At 44.4% G+C, this 16,664-nt stretch overlaps 1 protein-coding gene across 2 annotated transcripts in view; it reads left to right on the top strand.

Moving 5' to 3' along the window:
- The window catches only part of LOC147612193 (Galactose oxidase/kelch repeat superfamily protein), a 107,115-nt gene that overhangs the window by 79,308 nt on the left and 11,143 nt on the right, over positions 1-16,664 (top strand). For both annotated transcript variants that reach the window (XM_086784083.1, XM_086784082.1), the window contains 2 exons: positions 14,233-14,275; positions 14,477-14,785. In XM_086784083.1, the coding sequence (XP_086640209.1) occupies positions 14,233-14,275; positions 14,477-14,785 (352 nt within the window). The remainder of the gene's footprint in view (positions 1-14,232; positions 14,276-14,476; positions 14,786-16,664) is intronic.

The following is a 16,664-nucleotide window of genomic DNA, read 5'->3' as shown; positions in this document are numbered from 1 at the left end:
GTCGGAGAAGTCTCAAATCACAGGCACATTCCCACCTTCATTGGATGCACACCTGCCTTTCATTGGTCTTCCGGGACCATGCACCAACAGGCACGCCCGTACTAACACAGGCCAAGGGGTACACCGCGGAGGGAACATGGCCTGGTTCTCTCGGATAAGCTTTGCTCCCAGATTTCCTAGTGTGTCTAACCTTCACTGGCTCTCAGAAGCTCTGAGGGCGTGGTTAGCACCACCACACAGGGAAAAACTAACCACACCAAGAAAGCTTTTTGAGCATGGTCAGCATAAACATGCTTTGTTCTTGCTCTGCACAAAACTCAAAGAAATTTCTGAACTTAATTTAACAAATTTTAGATCTACACAAATAAGAAACATGAGGCACCTTGTACAGCAAGTACAATTCAGGTACAATAGTTACAATTTGTAGTAGGTACAATCAAGTACATCAGGTATGGGTACTTCACACGTGTGCAGGTACAACCAGTCAGGTACAATTCAGGTATTGTACTTGCAACAGGTACAACAGGTACTTCACACGTGTGCAGGTACAACCAGCTAGGTACAATTCAGGTATTGTACTTGCAGCAGGTACAACACACGTGTGAAAGGTACAGCAAGTACTGTTCAGCAGGTCAGGGTACAGCAAGTACTATTCAGCAGGTACAACACTAGATTTCAGCACATGGGCAGCAACAAGGTACAACAGGTGGGTATAGCCAGGTACATAACTGAATTTGTCACGATTGTGACGTATGTATGTATCAGATCCTCTCTTCATTGCTGATTCGTGTTGCAGATGCAAAGAGTAACCAACCAAGGGAAACCCTACCCTCGACTGGTTGCGACTCTTCGCCAAAGGATGTACCTCTTCATTGAATAGCCACATCCCTTCGACGAATGGTTGTATCCCTTGATGAATGGTTGTGCCTCTACATCGAATAGACACATCCCTTAGTCTAAAGTTGTATCCTTTCGTCTATGGTCATGTCCTTTCATCAAAGGACATGCCTCTTCAAATGTGTCTCTTCATCTCCTATATAAGAGACCTATTGTACTCAGTTTAATCAATTCAATTCAATCTTCTCTCAAGTGTTCTCCTGAAGTCTCTTGTTCTCTAAGTTAAGTACTTAAGTAGTAATTAGTACACAATATGAGGGATTAACAACATAATCCTCACAGTGGTATCAGAGCTAAAACCTTTCCTACTCGTGGGTTGTGAAGCCCTCACCCTCTCCGTGACACTCCCTCGTCCACCCCACTTCTCAGTGTTGTATGGAAGCAGCGGAGCGATGGTGGACTTTGCGTAAAGCTTTGCCCATGGTGATGTAAAATATATATATATATATATATATTTTCTCCCCCGTGGGTTATGCGGGCCACTTAGCCTCTTCACTCAGCATTCTTCCCCCTCGACAACCCACACGTGTGTTGTATAGAAGTTATGGAGCGATGGCGGACCTGGCGCGCACAACCCCCCTCCTCGCTTCGTTCGCTGCAGGCCATGAGCCCCCTCCTCGCTTCGTGTAGCTGCCGGCCTTGAGCGCCCCTTGCTGCTGAGCATCGACCGTCCCCCCCTCTTCGCATCGTGCAGATGCAGCAGGCGGCGCCTTTTCGAAGCGGCGCACCCCCTCTTTCGGTCGGGTACGTGAATTGTCACCGTCACCCTTAAACCATAAACAAAAAAAAATAAAAATAAAATCTTGGGCACGCTACGTGGCATTTGGGCCTCTAATCAATTTAAAAAAAAAGGTGTGCGAGGTTGAAGTGCCCCCCCCCCCCCTCCGTTGGCGATTCGACGTTTAACTCCCCCCCCCCTCCCCCGGGCTGTCAAGATGCCGCCGGCTGCACTTTTGCCTTCACCCTCTCTCCCGGCTCTGCCCACGTCACACTGTGTGTGCGCCCTTGCCATCCACGTGCATGCTTCATGGACTTTTCTGAAGGAGCCCTACATGCACATCCCCTACCTGAGTTACATCGATGAGATCCCCGAGGCTCTCCTTCCCGAACACAGCCCTCTTTGTGCCCCCACTCCGGAACCGGTGCCACTTTCCGCCGATGCTGGGTGGATTCCAGGTCTCCCGGACTCTCCTATCCCAGTAGCCCCGGCCTCACAGGTGTACCGCATACATGTCAGCAGCCCGCATGTAACCGAACCCGACACTTGGGCGATCTGGACTATTTTCCTCACCTGCAAGCCACTGCACCTTGCTCATTTCGAGTACTTTCTGTCACGGTACCCTCAGTTGGCACACTTTCTTTCAGAGTGCAGTGTGGATGGCCTCCGCAATATCTCCTCCACGTGCCCTCCTGTGACATTCTACTGCGAGATCTTCGTCCCCGATTATACTCCATTATCTTCGGTGCCCAGCTCTTTGGCGGAACCAAACGAAGAAGTGGAAGTAAACGAAGTAACCTCCGAGGACGATCCCGAGGAAGTGGAGGACCCCGACTTCGAGTACAAGGATCCTGTTACTGCCTCTCCAGCAGCTGTTCCTTCCATCCTACATCTCGGGTGGACCTTTCCTGCTTCGCCTCAGTACTCTCTCTGAGTTCTCCAGATGTCGACTTCGCACAACAACGTGCCACCCGCCGATCCTCAGATGGAGGTCTTGCAGATGACCACTCTTCAACAACAGATGGAGGACTTGCAAAGGGTCCTTTTCGACGGTATGGCATCAATGCGATCACAAATGGAAGACATGCAACAACGGCACCAACACCAGCGCGAGGGATCCAGGAAGTCACAACGAGCGCGTCGATCGCGTTCACCGACTTCATCATCATCCTCGGTGGGCCAGTAGGATGATCCCTCAACTCCTCCCGATCCGACCGCCGAGGTAGACAATGTTGAACTCAAACTTTTGTATAAATTAATGACCACAGCACATACAAGAAAGATGGATATCAAGTTACCTGAGCCCTACAATGGCCGCCGCGATAAGCGGTTAATCGATCACTGGCTCTACAAGATGGAGGTTTATTTCTCAAATACCGTATTGCCCGAAAATAAAAAGGTGGCATTGGCCAGTACCCTTTTGAAAGATACCGCCTTCCTTTGGTGGCGAGTCGCGACGCGGGATTTCAGATGGCAAGTCTACTCCGACGTGGGATAAATTCCGGCGTGCTCGTCGCAAGGCTTTTGAGCTTGCAAATGCGAACTTTCATGCCAGGTCTTCTCTCCGCCACCTGAGTCAAACTGGCTCCGTGGCCGCGTACATATCAGAGTTTCAAAAACTGGCTCTCGAGATAGAGACACTCAGCCCCTCTGACCAGCTTCACAGTTTCATTGACGGGCTTGAACCCACGTGAAACTCGCGGCGGGTGCCCGGGGGACTAGGGCCTTTTACACACTTGTTGATACCATCAGTGCATGTTAAAACACTTAAACATGGCCACAGCCTTAACACATATCCATCATCACTTTGCATAAAACATAAAGCTGGACAAAACATCCACAAATGCTGAAAATGGAGCTTGCACGTGTGACACACCGCATAGAGGCCGGGATGGGCCGACCCCCCCCCCCCTTGGAGTATTTTATTACCCAAGGAGAATAATATCATGTACAAGCTTTGAGGGCCTTACTCTCCCCACGGGAGATGCCATATTATCCATATACAAATGCCATAACACAGCCCAACACGAGGCAACCAAGTCGGAACATAGGCTGTAGAAATGCCGAGCCAACAATATAATCCATATACCTCCGTGTGGGTACTGATTCTTCCCCAAAAACCACGGGTCTTCATGCAATAGAAAGGGTACAACAAGTACAACTCTCCATTCAGCCGGTATAGTAGGTACAGTGGTTGGTACAGCCGGTACGATGGCTGGTACATCAGGTACATCAAGTACAAAAGCTGGTATAGCCGGTACAATGGGTGGTACAGCGAGTACAGAAGCTGGTATAGCCAGTACAAGGGCTGGTACAGCAAGTACAAATGTTGGTACAACAAGTACAATGGCTAGAAATCATAATAAATGATTAAATACCCTTGCCTTCAGTATTTCTTCGCGATGGAAGCCTCCAAAACAGTCCCCAACAGCCGGTATTCTTCATGGGCAGCCTTCAAGTGAGAGAGAAAGAGAGTAGCCATCATTAGGGCAGCCTGTAACGGTGGTAGAGGCTAGTGTGCAGCAAGAGAGCCTCTATTAATGAAGAGAGAGGGCTCCAATTTATAGATTTGGGCCTCCCATGAGCTAAAATGGCAAGAGAAGGCTACAATGACAAGTGGAGAGCCACACAATAGCTGAAGTGACAAGTGTGAGGCCACTTGTCTCACTTTGATCCACTTTCTAACAAGTGTCAGGCCACTTGTCTCACTTTGGTCCACTTTCTTGCCACATGTCCCAACCTAAGAGATGGGTCCTTCTATAAACTTTATCTCTAAAAATATCCCAACTGGTAGACATTCTGTCATAGGCTCTTTGCCAACTCTTGGTATCTCCTCAATTCCAGATGTAATGACGCGAACAGAATTTCCATCGGAGTTGGGCCAAAAATAGCAACTCTCCTAAATTTTAGGAGTGTGGTCCTTTGTATTCTAGGATAATCCCCCATTCCCAAAGCTTGTACTTTTCAAATATTTAAACATCATGGAGTCCACTAGACCCCTTTCAGACTGGGAAATGTCTAGGCTGGTGACACCACGATCCAAGACGAAGTCCATAAGTACAACGTCCTCCCAGGAACTTTTCCTTCGGCGCCGGTTCTTACCAGCGAAATCGACCCAATGGGACTAGCCAACCCCAGCGTCCCAATCCTGGACAACCAAACTCTCGGCGACCATATTCTGGACAACAGTTCTTCCGGTCGCGCTTGTCCGGGCAAGCTCCCGCGTCAAACGCAGGCCCCTTTCATACCGAATCCTCTGGCAGCAGAAACCGAGATCGGTCCCGACAGGACCGTCGTAGCAATGATCGGCGCAACTTCAAGCGAGAAACCTCTTCAGGAAAGCAAACCTCTTCATCGACTGCCACTTCATCCCAACCTAGTCGTCCAAGCCTCTGTACAATATGTTCTGGCGATCACCGGTGGTATGAATGTCCTCAGCACCCTAAACCCTCCAACACTCGGCGCAATTCTCAGGTGGACAGTTGCCACCATGCTGATCATGACCCGCCTCCTGTGAAAGACAAAAACAAACAAATATCTTGCTCTGTTCGCGTTTCTGAAGTTGTCAGTACCCTGATGCTTAATGGCCAAAGTACCAACCCTGTTCCGGTGAATCTTTCCAAGCAGGTCCTTAGTCTTTTGGGTTTCATTGGCGACCATCCCATCAATGTGCTGGTGGACAGTGGCTGTTTCACTAATTTTGTGGGCACTTCTTTGGTTCGCAAGCTTCGCCTCTACAGACCCGACATTTTGTGGATGCTTTTCAAGTAGAGCTTGCTGATAGATCCTTCCTTAATTGTAACAAAAAGGTGCAACAGCTTCAGTTCCAGATTCAAGATTACCAAGATCACCTTAATTTTTTAGTGATGCCTTTGTCACATTATGACATGATACTGGGACAATCTTGGCTGTATCGATATGATCCAGTGATCAGCTTTCGTTCTCATTCAATCCAGTTATACCATGATGGTCGAGAGCTGGAACTTCGTGGCCTTTTTAGTGCCAAACCCATCACTATTGTTTTTGCCCTGCAAGTCAAGCGCCTCGTCCGCAAACGTGACTGTACAATATCCTTGGCCATGTTACGAGAGATTGAAGCAGAAACTAGTGAGCAATCTCGAGCCTCGTCATCAACAACTGCTTACTTGGAGCAACCCTTCTTCAGGCCTTTTCAGGATCTGTTTCCGAATGACCTTCCGACGACATTGCCTCCTCGTCGTCCTGTGGATTACCCGATTGATCTTATCCCAGGTCAACCTCCTCCAACCCGAGCTCCATACCGTGTCTCTTACTCTGAATCTCAAGAGATACAAAGGCAATTACAAGAGTTGTTGGACAAAGGTCACATCTGCCCCAGCAAGAGTCCCTTCGGAGCCCCGGTTTTGCTTGTCAAAAAGAAAGATGGATCAATGTGGTTTGCATTGATTACCGTGCTCTCAACAAGCTGACAATCAAGAACGAATTCCCTTTGCCTCGCATCGATGAGTTGTTCGACCAGCTGCTTGGTGCAAAGGTGTTTTCCAAGATTGATTTGAAGTCCGGCTATCATCAAATTCGTATCCGTAATGGTGATGAATACAAGACAGCCTTTCGGACAAAATATGGCCATTATGAATTCTTGGTCATACCTATTGGGTTAACCAATGCCCCGGCCACTTTCATGACCTTGATGAATGAAATTTTTGGGCCGTACTTGGACAAGTTTGTGATCGTTTATCTCGATGATATTCTAGTTTTTAGCTGATCTATGGTCGATCACAAAGAGCATTTACAGATTGTCTTTGAAGTACTATGCACCAATGTGCTGTACATCAACAAGAAGAAGAGCGAATTTTTCAAGAACCATGTGGAATATCTTGGTCACATCATTTCTGCCAATGAGATTGCAGTAGATCCTAAGAAGATTCAGGCGATTGTGGATTGGCCTTTGTCTCTCACCATTTCAGATGTTCGATCTGAATCCTTTTTGTCAGCACTTGGTGCTGATGCATCTGCCATAGACATGCCAGAGTATTTCTTCTCCTTCTCTTTTGCAAGCCTCTTCTTGCATTCATTGATGTAGTGCCCTAGCTTCCAACAGTAATTACATTTACTGTAATTATTGGCTTCTGACAGTTTACCCTTCTTCTTGGTCTTCTCATTGTCACCCTTGTCTACATCCTTGCCAAAAGAGGCAGGTGTCCCACCTTTAGCTTTGTAGCCACTGGCATTGGATGCCTTGCCTTTACATTTGCCTTGAGTGGCAAATGCTTGATCACCAACCATCATTCTTGATCTGTTTGTTTGGGATTGCTCCTCTTGTAGAACCAAAGACACTAGCTCATTCAAAGAAAAGGCATTTGCATTGCCTCTCATGAGGAGCCGAAGTGTAGTAGCAAAGCCGTAATAGGTGTCAGGCAATGCATTGAGGATGGTAGTGACAAGAGAACTGTCAGGAATAATCTCATCAATGTGTGCAAGCTGTTCTCGCATGTGACAATACCCCAAAGTCCTTTGGCTACAAGTAAATGCCTCATCATGTAGGTCCACAACGGGTAGTTAGTCCCGTCAAGCTTGTCCTCAATAGAGAGCATCCTGAATACATCATTATTAGCCATGACTCAAAGCCATGGTTAGTTAGTACGAAAGGTACGATATGGTACGGTACGATAAAATACGGTACTAATTGGTACCTTAAAATTTTTTGAGGTACGGTACGATATTAGTACGTTTTTAAAAAAAAATACTTCCTAAACTTAAAAATTATAGACAAGAAGTTACAAAATAGTAGAACCATGAACATAATGTCATCATGCCATTAGAGTACAAAATTGCTACAAAAGGATAGGCCAAAAACTCATGGCATGGGCGACCGCCAACATGCGTACATACATGATACAGTATACTACATACTACAATACATCATCGATGGGCTAGAAGGAGATAGATGCCCAATGCCTAGAGAGCTATAACATATCAAAAGTCTACATCATCACCAACATCTGCATGATCATCAACATGATCACTACTAGAGTGTCCATCAAGAGAGTTCTCTGAAGAGGACTCTTCGAAGGTGGACGAGACACTCTGGGGATCATTCTCGCTAAGTAGGTTGCCATCATCATCAAACAAGGGCTCTCTAGGCAGTGGGGTATCATCATGAGGGGGCAATGGAAGCTCACTATAGAGCTCCATGAAGATTGCCTCCTCCTCCTCATCAGGCAATATGATCGCTTGCCTAATATGGCAATGGCAAGTGCACACGCTCCTGACAAACAGCTTCCTATAGGCTGCAAAGGGCGATGAATGGCTCTCTAGAAGACTGAAATTGCTCCACGCAACAACAACAACAACAACAACAACACCACCACCACCACAAAAAAAACGTACGGTATCGTACGAATCCGTACCGTACCGTACCGTACCGTACCGTACAGCAGGTACGTACGATTTCAGTCGCACGACGTACGGAACTAACCCTGCTCAAAGCAAACTAACAATCTTCCCCAAGCAAATGTTACTGCACAATGCACTGTAGACACTCAATGTCCATTGAAAGGCAGCCTTCTGAGATGCCCAATGACCCACTGATGACAAGCTCCTGTAGGTGTATTGAAATGATAGTGTAAAGGACATAAAAGTTATCTGAATAGAGACTTGATGACCAAAAAGGACCCCAGTAAGGTGTCGGAATGTCGTATGTAGATGTCGATTGTACAAAAAGAGAGCACAAGAAATGCAAAATTCAACCTGGGGCTCGATTCAACTTTGTTTTTGGAAAAGCTGATAATTTGCAGAAGGGTTTTGATGGCCTAAACGGGCTCTGATTTTGGATTTCTTTGTTGTGGGAGACTTGGAAAATGATGAGGAATACACCTGTGCAAAAACAATTGAAAAAAAATTGACTTCCAAAAATGGGCTTGGTGGCACTGGTGGCGGGTGTAACTGATGACTCAACTGGCTGATGGGTGCTGCTAGACTCATACAAAAAAGGACTAGAAAGCCCAATCATAATCTTCCTCATTAAGAGAGTTTTGCCATGACAGTGAGGACTTTTTCTTCGGTTGTTGTAGAGGCTTCAGCTTCATCTTCATGCACGTGTACCAAGTTTGCATGAATCTTTGATTGTTCTTTGCCCATCTTCTTAAAACACTTGTCTTCTATATGTCCAAGCTTTTTGCAGTAGGTGCACATGATGGTCCTTCTTCCCTGTTTGCCTTTCTCTACGTCAAGTGTTGCTTCAGTGAGTTCTCTAAGATAGTAGGCTTCTTCAATAAGAATTTTTATCAACTCACCATATTCCATCTCATGAGAAATTCTTAATACTGGTAGGATCTCATTGTATTTTGAAATTCCCCTCTAAGCTGGTGAATAGGACAGCTTTCATATCATCTTCATCAGCATGTTGTTGAATGATGGAGCCTAAGTTGCTCAAATGTTCACCCAAAGTTTGATTGTAATTCATCCTTAAATAAAAAAACTTCTGCTTAAGGAATACCTTTGAGTTGTTGAGGAATACCTTTGAGTTGTTGATTTTGTTGCCGAATAGGTTTTCCAACTTCTCCCATACCTCTTGGGCTGTTTTGTCGAAGTCCACATGGTGGATGAGGTTGTCAGCAAGCCCCAAGTATTAGGGTTTTGTGGTCATGTGCTTCAGGCTTCTTCTCCATCCCTTGACAATGTTCCATACTCCTCGCATTAAGAGAAGTCGGGCGTTCCTCAAATATCAAGTGGTGATAGGTGAGGGACTGAGCTGTTGACGTGGCTCATGTCATGTGCTCGAGAGGCAGCATATCAAACTGCAGAGAAGGCTGCAGTTTGTCTGAAAACACGAAGATGGCTCACTGCGGGCAGCACACGACTTTTCAGCAGCGTCATGAGGAGGTGGCCCACCTGTGGATGGTGTGAAGGCTCCACTGAGGAGGCTGCCATTTGTCAAAAAAAAAAAAAACGGAGAGGTGCTACTGGTTGTGGACTGTTCTGATAACTTGGTGGGCACAGAATCAGCAGCAGTATGATGTTTGTGAAGACGACTGCAGCATCAGCATCATCAATATCATCAAAAGTGGCAGCATGGCAGCATCAGCGGTGGCAGTATCATCAGAGGCAGTCAGCAGCATCAGAAACAGGTAGCATGGTGCTGAAGGCATTGACATCACCAGTATCAGCAGTGGCGGCAAGGTGGTGAAGGCGTTGACGTCATTGGCTTCAGCAGTGGCGGCAACAGAAAAAACACACCTTTAATGATGCTGATGATGGTGACTGTAGAGCTCCTGGCAGTCCAATCAGAAAACGCACCATGGGAGGCAGCAAAGGGAAACACAGAGGTGGTTCAGCCTAGCTCTGATACCATATTAGTGAACATGGTTTTAGCCTTTGATGTGGGTGTGAGTAGAAGGAGAGATCAAGTCATGGTGACTTGGTGCATAGACATGAGACAAAGAGAGAAAGAAAGAAACAAAGTTATATTAACATTTTCAAACGAACCAAAAGGTCTATGAGACCAAAATGATTCAAAGAACGAAAGAAAGAAAGAAAGTTGTATTAACGTCTTCAAAAGGCCAAAATGACCTATGAGACCAAAATGTTACATCATGTCCATGGAATACATCATCATGGTACTAAAAGAGAGAAAGAAAGAAAGTTATATTATATGTCTTCAAAAGACCCAGCGGGTTTATGAGACCAAAAGTGATACATTAGTGTCCACGTAACCTCATCATGGTACAACAAAAAACAAAGACTAGAGTTATGAGTTGGGAATGCCAAATACGAGCCACAAAGCCGATTAAACACATTAATCGTGACTATATCATACCAACGCACACAGTTGCTTAAACACATTAATCCTGGAAAACGATATAAATAAAAGGCTCATTCCACACATAAAATATCTCTGATAAACATACGTCACACATATGGAATTAAATAATGGCATCATCCACATTCCCATATATAAGTAATGATCGCATATGCATCCTCACTTGACCATAGAGGTTATGACTAACAAGGAAACTAGAGAAGTGTCCCATCAGTCCATGGCCGACCTGTGTCACTCTTCTCACTTGCGCCTTCACCTACCGTCGCAGTTACTTCGCCCACAGGAGGCACTGCATCTTCTACGCACGTTGGTCTTCGAATTGTTGACCTGCTCGGCTTCATCTCTATCGTATTTCCAACACCATTAATGTCTCGTCCACGTGCTGCATCTGTTGGATATGATAACTCAACTATGAATATTGATCAAAACATACTCAAGGTGGATCAAAGCTTGTACAAAACATCATAAACATGAGGGACAAAAACTAGTACATGCAGAAATTGCTTTGAGATTAACACAAAAGGACTCTAATTATGATTAGGCATGAACCAAACTTACATAATCACTTGATCACGACTTGTACCTTATTTAGAGACCCCTCTACCCTATTTTTAGTTGCATGAGTTGCATGAACCATATGCACCAACCGTTTGTAGGCTTTACACCAACCATTGACCACTAGCCTAGCCACCACACATTAAATTGGACTAAGGAGTTGGGATTACATTTACCTAACAATCCCCCCTTAAGACCAACTTCTTACAAGAACATGAACAAGTCTAACATACCTCCTTGACACAATGAGTAAGAGTCCCCCCTTAACAACAACATAAGGTGGTGTACTCTCCTCTACAACTCGCAAGTTGGAACAACATAAGTCTTGACTCAACCACATACATGACATAATTTAAAAAGCATAATCATCATCTACATCTTTTATACTAAGACTAGAACAAAGATTTGTTTCTTTCACTTGGTTGACTTCTTCAACCACATGTGCCTTTGCTAGCTTTTGATCTCTTTGGTAGCACTTTGCGGATGGATGATTCGTCTTTCCACAATACTCACAAGGATGTTTGGAGAAACAGTCCTTAGTAAGATGATTTGTACGACCACAAATAGTACACTTCTTCTTTGCCGATGTCGAAATAGTAGTATATGCATGTGAATAAGGATCTATCACATCCTTTGTAATCTTCTTGTCTTCTTCCTGCAAAGAATTTATGATACTTTCCAAGGAAGGGACTGGCTCCTTCTCTTTAAGTACCGTCACAATTTGCCTAAAGCTTGAAGGTGAGCTTTTAAGCAAGATAGCAATAGCATCCTCTTCAGGAACAGGAGACTTAACATAAACCAATTGTGTCATTAAGCTCTTCAACCTGTTAATCAAAGCTGTTAAATTTTCATTACTCTCCATGGTTAGATCAAAGAGTTGCATCTTCAAACTGATCTTGGCTTTGCCTTTGCACCAAAAGTACGCTCTAGTAATTCCCAAGCTTCCATAGCTGACTCAACATTATCAATATAATGAATGAAATCATCTTCTAAAGAAGTAATGATAATACCAAGTGCTTGCTCATCTTTTGCTTGAAGTGCAGCCGTTGTAGCTCTTGTAACTGCAGAGCAGAAATACCTGCTTCATCTTCAGGAAGTGGCTTGACCGTACTCCACAGATTTTTCTTTATGAGGTAGCCCTTCATCTTGATTTGCCAGGTATGAAATCTAGTTCCGTTGAATTTGTCGGGGAATTTGGAGCTCATGATGATGCAATATGATGCTTGATGTTGATAACTTGCTCATATAGATGATTTAAGCCCAAATAATAATAATATCATCAATATAGATCAAAATAATAAGCACCATGTTGTTGGAGCAAAAGAGGCAAAAAACAGGCGACTGAAAAAAGACTCCGTACAGCAGCTCCTACGGACCAATTACTACAAGATTTGGTATGCTGAATCCTTACATTATAGACTTGAAGTACCTAAGAGGAATTAGGCAAATTCATAGAGACGGCGCCAAATGAACGCGATTAGGAGAACGCTGCCTGTTTTGATGGCGACGATGATTTCGTGAAGAAGCGACCAAACCCGCCTTCGAGCTTCGTTTTAGGGCTTGCGTGGGATCAAAGTAAGAGGCCTATATCAAAATATTGAAGTATAATCTCCTCAGATGCAAGCATGGAGGCAATCTACAGCATGTTGTCCAAACAGGGAAAAAACAGGCTATGGTGATTAAGAGAGAGATTAGGGTTTTTGCTAATAAACTAAACCTAATTGGATCATGCTCTGATACCAAATGTTGGATATGATAATTCAACTATGAATATTGATCAAAACATACTCAAGGTGGATCAAAGCTTGTACAAAACATCATGAACATGAGGGACAAAAACTAGTATATGCAGAAATTGCTTTGAGATTAACACAAAAAGACTCTAATTATGATTAGGCATGAACCAAACTTACATAATCACTTGATCACGACTTGTACCTTATTTAGAGACCCCTCTACCCTATTTTTAGTTGCATGAGTTGCATGAACCATATGCACCAACCGTTTGTAGGCTTTACACCAACCACTGACCACTAGCCTAGCCACCACACATTAAATTGGACTAAGGAGTTGGGATTACATTTACCTAACAATCATCGCCACTCGGACATTTGCAGCCCGCCATCGCTTGTTCAAGATCTCCTCTATCATCGCCCCTGTTGCTAACCACAAAGATGCCACCATAGCTGACTCTACCTACAGATATCCACGGTAGCAAAAATAGGGGTTAGGTAAGAATCAATTAATTAAGGCTCTAACAATTACAATATTTTGGGGGTTTTCAGAAATTGAGGCAAGATTGGCAAAATCGAAGTGCCTTTATTCATAAGAATCTGGGGATTTTTCCCAAATTTTGGAAAAACTCATCAAATTAGAGTTATGCATACACAAACTTTTGGGGCTTTTGCAAAAATTCAGTCCTTTGCTTCAATTGGAGCTCTTGCAATATAGAGAATTTGGGCCTTTTTATATATATGATGAAAATCATCAAATTGAAGCTCCCTCCACAAAATTTTGGGGCTTTTTCAAAATTAAGCCTACTGCATCAAATTGGAGTCAATGCATCAATGAAAATTTGGGCTTTTTCCTTTGTAGCTCCCAATTTGTGCAATTACAGGTTCTATTTGTGCAATTACAGGTTCTCTGCCTGGGCCTGTGAGCCTAAAAGTTGATAGTTGGTTTTCGTGGAAGAGTTGATAGTCTACCCAAAAAAATCACGGGTTTTTGTGGAAGAGTTGTTAGGTCAAAACAAGCATGAGATGAACCTTATCTAAATCATAGAGAGTGCCTCTTTTAATTTGCTGTCCAGTTTAAGAATCTCAATCAAATCAATGGGGGAAGAAGCAATACGGTATATGAAACAACAATATAGGGCTGATTTCCTGTATGGTGCCTGAATGCTAGTGGGGTGCTTGCCTGCAAATGCATCTTGTCCTGGCCGAGCTGAATACGATATGTTGGGACTTTGACCTTCAAAAAAATCAATAATTTGGCTTTACTAAGGTGTTTGCTAATGCTTGACTAGCCCACGTCCATACTCAGCTGCCTGTACCTGGTGTTTGGCCGCCCACATGGTGTCCAATCTCCCGTTCCAGCTGGCTGTGACTTTGGTGGTTTCCAGAGGCTCCTTGCCTGTCATCTGGAATATGCCAGTGACCCTTATTATCTCATGGGTTTGAATGTGTATTTAACTCAGGTAGGTCATCTCAGAATTTTGAGGCTTATCTACCTGCTTAAATGGTTTCATGGTCTTGTACATCAGGTATCCTTTGGAACTACGAAAAGCAAAAGCACCAAAACAGAAGGTATTTACATATGTACATTAAAGTGCATCTTTTATATGATAGCATAGAAGGAAGCTGATATCCTTTACTTTTCAAATACAGCATAGAAGGCTGTTTTAGCATCAACTTATGTTACCTGATTCAAAGGTTTGCTGGGTAATTATAGCTCTGTATCTAATTGGCATATATGACATTGATAGGATTTACCTTGTTTTGTCACAGACTAAAGTGAAAGCTAGCATTGCATTAGAGCATGAAGAGTCTGATGGATCTGAAAATGGAAAAGGTGGCAATATAGCTTCAGTGGAAACAGTGAAAAATAGGCAACATAGCCTGTCTTCTTTCATTGACACGGGTTTTGCAGCTATGGATGTTGAACACTCCAGTCATTACGACAAGCTTGTTGATCAGGTGGAGGGAACAACTCTTGATGATGATGAGATGGACAATGATTTTGAAAGCATAGATAGGGGTTCTGCTAGAAAGAATGACAACAGGAGTCATCTTCCATCTACATCTGCTATTCAGCAGGTATGAATCACTTTAGTTTTCAAGTCATTTGGTTTTGCAGCTTATATATAAGGTTGTTGAAAAAGGGAACTTACAGGTATCATTTCAAAAGAAGGCCCTTCACTGTCCACCTGGAGGATGGAAGGGGTTAGGTGCATTGGCTGCGCCCACCCAAGAATAGCAGGCTGGATGGTGAGAATGGTGTCGCGCCTCCCTTAAATGTTGTTGTAACTCCTCCTCTATTGCAAGTTGGGAGGAGAACAACCAAGAGCCATAGTGCCCTGCATTACATGCTTCCCAGGCTATCTGAGAGGGTATTTGTTAGGAGGGTGGCTAGATGCAAGTGAAACTGAACTGGCTGCCATGCCTGAGTAGATATCTCTGCTGGGGAGCTACAGCTGCTTCACCTTGCTAGCATTTGTAAGAAATTGATGTACTGGAGCATCTTCTATGTGTCATTGGACAACACTATAGAGAATGGCCGAGCAAAACTCCGCGATCCAAACTCCAGCCACTACTGCATAGGCTCAGATGGAGCACAAGAATTGCTTACACCGGCTCCAATGCACCTTGAAGGAAGAAAGCAAAACCATTTACAATACTCCTTAGAAACACTGCACCAATCATATATCCATCAGTACTGCTTGGCACCTGTATGCCTAAACCACCCATGTCCTGTGGAACATACTCCAAGTAATACATCCGCTGATACACTGAAGTCAAAACACTGATTGTTGTTGGTACAGTTTCCAAGAAATCTGTGTACTGTGAAGATACAGCAACTGGCCTATCCTCCCACAACGAAGGCAAATCTGATTACATATCCTCTTGTGGTGCCTCCATGACATCAGACATTGAAGATAATCCACCCAATGCAAACAGAAGGTGAGAAGAGTCCTCGTGAACAATCCCAGAAACTGAATCGATCGCCACTGAAGCCAAAGATTCTCCAAAGAGTGCAAATGGCAAGAGTGAAGACTCTCCCTCTGAGACCTAGCTGAAAACTTCCTCTTTTCATACCTCTGTCTTTGCACGTAGACGTTTGTGCACATCGGCCCTGTGATCTTTCAGATGTGGTTCGTCTTGCTACAATCCTCCAGAAGCGGAAGAGCTCCAAGTCTAGGATCAACAATAGGGGCAACAAAAAGGCAAAGACGAGTAGCCAATCCAAGGCCAAGTATGATAATGACAAGGCTCGCAAGTGGGGGAGCTTCAGTGACTAGCCTCACCCCTAAAGAGCGTCACACCAAGATGGCCACTGGACAGTGCTTTTGTGACTCCACTGAGCACATTGTGAGGAATTGTTTGAGGACCTTGGAGGAGCAATCCGATAAGGCGGCTTCTTCAGAAGTAGAGGATCAGTTTGCGGAGGAGGCTTCTTCAAAACCAAAGGATGAGTGTGAAGGAGATGTATGTGTGCGCGTCTCAGCTTTTTTCATTTCTGGGTCGAGCACACACAAGTTGCTTCATTGCATGAGCAAAAGCTTCCAGAAACAAGTGAAATAGGCAGTTATCGATTCACCATGTTTCTTCATAAAACGCTTCCACTGTTTCTTCAATTCACGTTGGTAATCTACAGGAATAAACTGCTTCTAGAATGCCTTGTGGGAGTCATCCCAACAATTCACAGAGTGGTGCCTAAGGTGGTCTTCCCACCACAAGAGTGGCACCCATCAAAGCAGTACACACCAAATGCAGTTGCTACCAACATCGCAACCATCTCGCAGGTCCGATTGGTGACAACTTCCTCGTCCATCTTTCCGTTGAACTTGGGAGCTTCAATAATTGAGCTCGTTTCTCACAAGGCATGGAGGAAGAATTCGGCAAACCAGTAGTCCCCCAATGTCGAGCCGGTGAAGGCGAGCGGGAGTTGTATAGAGAATCCAATGGAGAGGGACGC

The sequence above is a fragment of the Cibotium barometz genome, chromosome 46, assembly GCF_041138505.1.
Source record: "Cibotium barometz isolate CiBa-2024 chromosome 46, ASM4113850v1, whole genome shotgun sequence".
Classification (NCBI taxonomy): domain Eukaryota; kingdom Viridiplantae; phylum Streptophyta; class Polypodiopsida; order Cyatheales; family Cibotiaceae; genus Cibotium; species Cibotium barometz.
The sequence above is the reverse complement of the archived record's forward strand: the minus strand, read 5'-3'. Positions and strand labels throughout refer to the sequence as shown.